Genomic DNA, 7,863 nt, shown 5'->3' on the forward strand with positions numbered 1-7,863 from the left:
CTGTTGCTTCCTGACCTGCATACAGGTTTCTCAAGAGGTAGGTCAGGTGGTCTGGTATTCCCATCCCCTTCAGAATTTTCCACAGTTTCTTATGATCCACACAGTCAAAGGCTTTGTCAGAGTCAATAAAGCAGAAATAGATGTTTTTCTGGACTTCAGTTAGTTTTTCTGGGCTTCAGTTAGTGTCATCCATTGTGGTTCCTGTTGCTTTACTGGTTGAAGCTTTGGGAATCGCTTTCCACATTTGAGATTTCTTCAAGAAGGCCAGTCCTTATTTTCTATTTGAATAATACTATAACTTTTTATGCTACAGGAGGTGTTTGAAAGATAATTATCTCCTAACAAAATATGGTTTTGTGTAGTTCACTTGTTTCTCCAGTTTCTTCCTCAAAAGTTGGAACCAACAAATTTCACTTAGCCTGGGCCTTGCTCCCAAGCATTTGTTCAATGATTTATGATGATATTTATGAACTCTGTACTATGGTAAACATGTTTACCTTTTTCCTACCATTTTGCCTCACTTTCTTAGGCTACATTTTTTTAAACAAGTTCAGAAACATGTAAGTGGACAGAGTAGTGTAATGAACAGCTTTCACAGTCCTCTGTGGGGCCCATCTGGTGTCATTGATAATTGCATCCACTTTTCTTGTCCTTTTATGCTTATTTTAAAGCAAATGTCCATATCACATATTACCTGTCAATGCTTCTTTCAACCTGTGTCTAGAAATATGAGGACTTTTAAAAATACATGACTGCAACCATCATCACACATTAAAACTTAACAAAGATTCCTTAATATCATCATATATGTACTCATTATTTATACTTCCCTAACTGTCTCATCATTTTATTTCAGATTTGGTTTTTTCCAATCAAGATTTAAAACCAGACTTCCCTGGTGGTCCAGTAGTTAAGACTCTGTGCTTCCACTGCAGGAGGAAAAAGAAGGAAGTAAATGAATGAATTAATTAAAATAAAATAGAGAAATGCAATATATGGACCTTTGTTCTAGATTTTTTTTTTTTTTTTTGGCCTCACCACATGGCATGGGGAATCTTAGTTCTCCGAACAGGGAATCAGTGCCCCTTGCGTTGTGAGTGCTGAGTCTTAACCACTGTACTGCTAGGGAAGTCCTTGTATTTGTCTGTTTTAATCTAGAGTAGTGCTATCTAATACAAATATAATGTGAGCCACATGTGTAATCCAGATTTTTCTACTAACTGCATTTTTTAAATGTATAAAGAAAACTGATGAAATTGACTTTAATACTGTATTTTATTTAAACACAATATATCTAAAATACTGTCTTTTTAACATGATAGTCAATACAGAATTATTAATGAGATACTTCACATTTTTTTTCACAGAAAGTCTTTGAAATTTACTGTGTTTTACATAGCTTATCTCAATTTGGATTCAGCACATTTCAAGAGCTTATTAATGACACATGGCTAGTGACAATCTCATCAGGCAATGTAGGTGTTTCTTTTCCCCTATTATTTAAGAAACCAGGCCCTTGGTCACCTATGTTTACTCACATTCTGGACTTGGCTGTTTGCATTCCTATATCAGTGATTCTCTATTCTGCTGTTTCCTATGAATTGGTAATTAGAGCTAGAAGACTGAGCAGATTTCTTGATTTAGGTTGACATTTTGTTGATTTTATTTCTGTGTTTTGTTTTGGTTTTTTTCTTTTGCAGGAATACTTCTTCATTGGGTTCCAGTTCCTCCAGCCCTTAATTTTTTAAACTGAGACTCAGAGAGGTTAAGTAGTTTTCTGATGGTCACATGGTTAGAAACAGAGCTGAGATTTATACTTAGGTGGTCTGGCTGCAAAATTAAAAATTGAAGTAAAAATCCCCTATAGCCAAATGCTTTATGTTTCATGAGGAGATCTTCAAAAGGAGAGGAATGGGTGGGATGATGCTAAGTAATCAGACTTTGTAGATCCCTTACAGTAGTACCTGAAGTCATGTCTTAAACAAGAAGTGCTTGTAATGACTGCTTTGTACCAAATTTCTCCAGTTTATAAGACACAGTTCTAGGCTCTAGTTTCATATCTGTTTCCTCCTTACTGTGTTCTGCTCTAATCCTACCTTAAAAAAAAAGTCTTCCATACCGCTTCCTCGAGCACTGTATTTTGACTGGATGTTTGTTTGTGTTTTGCCTCTGTAGGATTGGTTTGTTGTCAATCCGACAACAACCAAGAGCTTTGAGAAGCTGATGAAGATAAAACAGCGACAGCAAGAAGAAGAGAAGCGGAGGCAGCAGCACAGGAGCCGACGGTCTCTCAGGCGGCGGCAGCAGCCTGGCATTGAGCTTCCTGAGACAGAGCCAAGTCTTAGAGTAGGGAAGGATCAGAGGAGGAATCATGAGGAACTGCTAGTGGCGACATCCCGTAAAGAACCAGAGCAGGAGCCAGTGCCAACACAGTTTCAGAAAGTCAGGTCCCCAAAGACAAATCATAAACGAGGAAAGAAATAGGCAGTCAGTGTGAAAGCACTCCTGGGAGAGTGGATGGGAGGCTGTGGTCACAGGGACCTGTGTGGAGTGGCCTGAGTCACGGGGGCTGAGTGAAGAGAAATTTACTCTTTCAGCTGTTTGTGTAATGCTGTGACACTCTCAGCTCCTTCCTCCTGTGTAAATTTCACTGTTTTCCCTACTGATTCTTGTGAACCCTCCACCACCCCCAGCCCCATCTCCTTTTTGGTAGATTTTCCTGCTATTCTCATTGGAGTCCCCCTGTTTTTCTCTCATCTTGCCCAAAGAGCTCCCCCTTAAGGTCCACTGTAGGCCCTCTTGCCCTGTACAAGACTAAGAAACCTGTTTGATTATCCTTTCCATACTGGGGTATAGAATGTTCTTGGAAATGCCATTGATTTCGTAGTTACTCCATCATCTATCTTATAAAAATGATTCCAAACTAACTTTTTAAAACCGTACTGATTGATGATTTTGTATTTGTGGTATAACAAGCCTAGAACCTAGAACTGTTGTCATTCCTTTAATAAGGGTCCCCTGTCTGCTTGGGTGACAGAATTTATGGAGGCTGTTTGTTGTCTCATTATGGTTTTAGGATTGAAAGTGAGAAAATACTTAGAATAATAAAGCTAGACCCTCTGGACGCAGGTTTTCCTGGGAAATACTTCGTCCCAGGTGGCAGTAAGTAACTAGATGCACAGGCATGATATGCAGCCTTAGGAGGAATATGTCTCACATAAAATGACTGGAAAGAAGAAGGCAGCAGAAATAAATACCACCTCAAATCAACTGCAGTTTATTTTGCTCCTGCAGTTTTGAGGATTGAGAAGTAATACCCTTTTACCTCTGATATTTGACACAGAACCATAATATTGCTGGTACTGCCATGAAGATTGGTAGCCAGGGTGCACATTCCTTCTCCCCTGGACTTGACCTGATGGTTAGTCTGCTCTCTGTTAAGTCCTCGTATCTCCCATTAGCCAAAGTCTGTCCGAATTTTCTGAGAATGTTGTTCTCTACCCTTTTTTAGATGTTGTGTTCTGTCCTCTTTATAACCTGAGACTTTGACACCAGGTGTAGATACTTACCTGGAGTTGGAAAAAAAGTTCTTTTTCTGATACTCATGCCTAGCCGATAGTATCTGTTAGGCTGTTTCTCCTTGAGGCTGGCTTTCCCTGGAGCATTGATTAGAGCAGCTCTGTTACTGTATTTCTGAATTCTCTTCCCCCTTTCCATAAATATTGGTCTTCTATATTCTTGCCAGTTTTTGTGGCTTATGCCACATAAAAAGCCAGAGACCCTTAACCCTGATGTGGACCAGTACTGCCTTTTCAAAATCTAAAAGGCTGTTAACCACTATTAACTGTTCTCTGTGCTCCTCCATATAGCCTTAAAATGTGGGCTTTTGTGAAGACCACTTTGAAACATAGGAGCATTGAAACCTGGTTGGGATACTGCCAGAACAGGTAGTTTTGAAACGAAGGACATGGTCTGTCCACTCGACATTGTCATTGGCAGTTGCTCTCTTAAAGCCCTTTCCATTCATGAGGATTGTCAGGGAGGAAAATGGAGAAGCTCTGTTAATTTCTGGTGAGTAAGATCTGGGGAATGTTTGGCAATGGCAAGAAAAATAAACGACTGTGTTAGAATGATGTTTTCCATTGTTCATTGACTCCAGTGTGCTACCTGTCTCCTTGCTGACACTGTGTGAAGGGAGGGAAATGATGACTAGAGATGGGAATGAGGTTTGAAGAAGTAACATACAGTTTTTCAGTAGTTGCTTAGGTCTAAAATTATGCTGGTTCAAATGAATCTACTCATACCTTGCTTTATTGCTCTTCCCTTTACAGATACTGATTTTGATGGAAGTATGTACAGTTGTTGCTTTAGACATAGTGGAATTGCACACTTTAAAGCAACTACAATGCAGTGTAGTCTACATTGCATACCTTTTATATGCACTGTTCAGTTCAGTTGCTTAGTCGTCTCCGACTCTTTGTGACCCCATGAACTGCAACATGGCAGGTCTCCCTGTCCATCACCAACTCCCGGAGTCCACCCAAACCCATGTCCATTGAATTGGTGATGCCATCCAACCATCTCATCCTCTGTCATCCCCTTCTCCTCCTGCCCTCACTCTTTGCTAGCATCAGGGTCTTTTCCAGTGAGTCAGGTCTTTGCATCAGGTGGCCAAAGTATTGGAGTTTCAGCTTCAACATCAGTCCTTCCAATGAACACCCAGGACTGGTCTTTAGGATGGACTGGTTGAATCTCCTTACAGTCCAAGGGACTCTGAAGAGTCTTCTCCAACATTGCAGTTCAAAAGCATCAATTCTGCCCTCAGCTTTCTTTATAGTCCAACTCTCACATCCATACATGACCACTGGAAAAACCATAGCCTTGACTAGACGGACATTTGTTTGCAAAGTAATATCTGCTATTGAATATGCTGTCTAGGTTGGTCATAACTTTCCTTCCAAGGAGTAAACATCTTTTAATTTCATGGCTGCAATCACCATCTGCAGTGCTTTTGGAGCCCAGAAAAATAAAGTCAGCCACTGTTTCCCCATCTATTCGTCATGAAGTGATGGGCCATGATCTTCGTCTTCTGAATGTTGAGCTTTAAGCCAACTTTTTCACTCACCTCTTTCACTTTCATCAAGGGACTCTTTACTTCTTCAGTTTCTGCCATAAGGGTGGTGGTATCTGCATATCTGAGGTATTGATATTTCTCCCCGGCAATCTAGATTCCAGCTTGTGCTTCCTCCAGCCCAGCATTTCTCATGATGTGCTCTGCATATAAGTGAAATAAGCAGGGTGACAATATACAGCCTTGACGTACTCCTTTTCCTATTTGGAACCAGTCTGTTGTTCCATGTCCAGGTCTAACTGTTGCTTCCTGAGCTGCATACAGATTTCTCACGAGGCAAGTCAGGTGGTCTGGTATTCCCATCTCTTGAAGAATTTTCCACAGTTTATTGTGATCCACACAGTCAAAGGCTTTGTCATGGTCAATAAAGCAGAAATAGATGTTTTTCTGAAACTCTCTTTTTCAATACGCACTGGGAGACTGGAAAATTCATGTGACTCGCTTTATTGTAAATTTCACTGTATTGCAGTAGTGTGCACCCAAACGCCCAATAATGTGTGCCTGTAATTGGTTTGAGGTTAAACTTGTCCAGTCTCATCCACGGCCCTCACAGGGGATCCTTTTATATTTGCTGTCTGAGCCAGGGATCAGCAGGACACACTAGAGAGGATTCTAATCATATTACTGAGTGTTTTACATTTTTAAGCCAAATTCATTACAATAATATTTCCTGAAGTTGGACCGTATCAAGTCCAGCTAGATTTTGGAGCAGTGTGAACTCCCTGCACTGGGGAACAGACATTGGTACAATCAATTTATAAACAAATTGGCAAGATCTCTTAAAATTGAAGATCTGCCCTGCGACTCAGCACACCCTAGGACGATATAGATTCCTCTTGCTCAGGGGTTCCAGTAGACATCTACAAGAATGATATTCAGCCTAAAAATGATACTACAATCTTATTCCCAATTCATATTGGAAGCATCCTTGTACCTTGTACCAGACTACTAGCTGTCCAGCAAAATTGAACAGGTTGTAACAGGGTTACAGGACAAATGACTACACTTCCCAGGGCTCTACCTAATCCCCCTAATAGTGATGGGCGAACCAGCTAACTTCGCTCCAGTGGAATGTGAGTAGAAATGTATTAATTCTGTGCCAGAACTTATAAGAGGGTGAGTGTACTTCCATGCTTAATTTCCCCTTATGGTAGATGTGTATGATAAGGCGTCTCTAGGGTGTGGTAGAGCACAACATGGAAGATGTTTGATTCCCTGAATCACCTCAAGAATATTTGCCCTTCAGGAGATCTCAGACTATTATATGGGTGAAAAATAAATGTTCTTTGAGACATGATACAGTCTTGGGTCTGTTAGTGAGCCTAGTCCCCTGTATAACCTATTTGTCCCCTCCCACTAAGAGTCAGCTCTCCCCTATGCCTTCTGTTCACCCCCATGTTTGCCTTTCCATTCTGAACAGTCATCACCTCTTGCCTTTTCAAGAGCTTCCTAACTGGATTCCTTGTTTTCACTGGCTTGGTATACTCCACATACAACTGTGTTGAGTTTTTTATACTATAAATCAGACTTCATTCACTTGCTTAAAGCCTAATGATTTCCCAGTGCACTTAGAACAAAATTCATCTCACTGTCCTACAAGGCCTCCTTGCTGTCACCATTAACCTTTTTAACCTCCTTGGTCTCTGCTCCACCCTTTTTCTGTCCAGTCCCCGCTATACTTAGCCACATTGACTTTTGTTCCTTAATCCTCCCAAACTCCTTCCCATCTTGGAGCCTTTGCATTCTCTGTTCCCACTGTCTAGAATGTCTTTCCCCAATTGTACTCCAGGCTTCATTTTATCATTTAAGTCTTGACCTAAATTTCAACTCTGAGGTCTGTTCTAACAGTTTCTGTAACATCACCCTCTTTCCTTTCCAGTGTAGGAAAGCAGACAAAAAATAGACTGAAACCTTAGTTGGCCAACCTACTGCTGCTGCTGCTGCTAAATCGCTTCAGTTGTGTTGACTCTGTGCGACCCCATAGATGGTAGCCCACCAGGCTCCCCCATCCCTGGGATTCTCCAGGCAAGAACACTGGAGTGTGTTGCCATTTCCTTCTCCAATGCGTGAAAGTGAAAGTCGCTCAGTCGTGTCCCACTCGTCTCGACCCCATGGACTGCAGCCTGTCAGGTTCCTCCACCCGTGGGATTTTCCAGGCAAGAGTACTGGAGTGGGTTGCTGTTGCCTTCTCCAAACCTACTGCTAGCTTGCTGTTAAGAATTTCCAAGGGCCTTTATCAGATGACCCACCCCTTAAAGTCTTCAGAGGCCTCACTCCCAACAGAGAAAGCCAGAAGTACTATACCAGATCAGATCCGTTATCTGGGATGAGAGGAATTCAAAATAGGAGGGAAATTATTCACTCCTGAATTAGATCATCAGGATAGCACTGGTAGGAGGGGGAATTAAAAGAATAATAAGATTCTCCATCCATCCTCCATTCCAACTCATTATCCTTGGTTATATATTTTCCTGTGGTTTTTGCATCCTTAGAGAATAAAGGTTTCAATTGTGTTTTGGATGCCACATTTTAAAGCAAGCTCTATTTTCAGCTCCACTGACAAACTCTTTAGGTTAAGGTTTCTGTGTGCTACCTAACATTTGACTTTGTACACTAAAACTGCATTTTTATTTTATACACACTAGTATGAGGAAGACATTCAGAGTTGGCAAGAAGTGAGAAAAATATGAGTAGAAGGTATATTATATTGGAACAATAATGAAATCACTGGG

General features: G+C 41.0%; 1 protein-coding gene across 3 annotated transcripts in view; it reads left to right on the forward strand.

Moving 5' to 3' along the window:
- The window catches only part of ZNF512 (zinc finger protein 512), a 29,280-nt gene extending 25,147 nt beyond the window's left edge, over window positions 1-4,133 (forward strand). For all 3 annotated transcript variants that reach the window (XM_069582863.1, XM_069582861.1, XM_069582862.1), the window contains exon 14: window positions 2,176-4,133. In XM_069582863.1, the coding sequence (XP_069438964.1) occupies window positions 2,176-2,484 (309 nt within the window). In that variant the 3' untranslated portion in view covers window positions 2,485-4,133. The remainder of the gene's footprint in view (window positions 1-2,175) is intronic.
- The last annotated feature ends 3,730 nt before the right edge of the window (window positions 4,134-7,863 follow it).

The sequence above is a fragment of the Ovis canadensis genome, chromosome 3, assembly GCF_042477335.2.
Source record: "Ovis canadensis isolate MfBH-ARS-UI-01 breed Bighorn chromosome 3, ARS-UI_OviCan_v2, whole genome shotgun sequence".
Classification (NCBI taxonomy): Eukaryota; Metazoa; Chordata; class Mammalia; order Artiodactyla; family Bovidae; genus Ovis; species Ovis canadensis.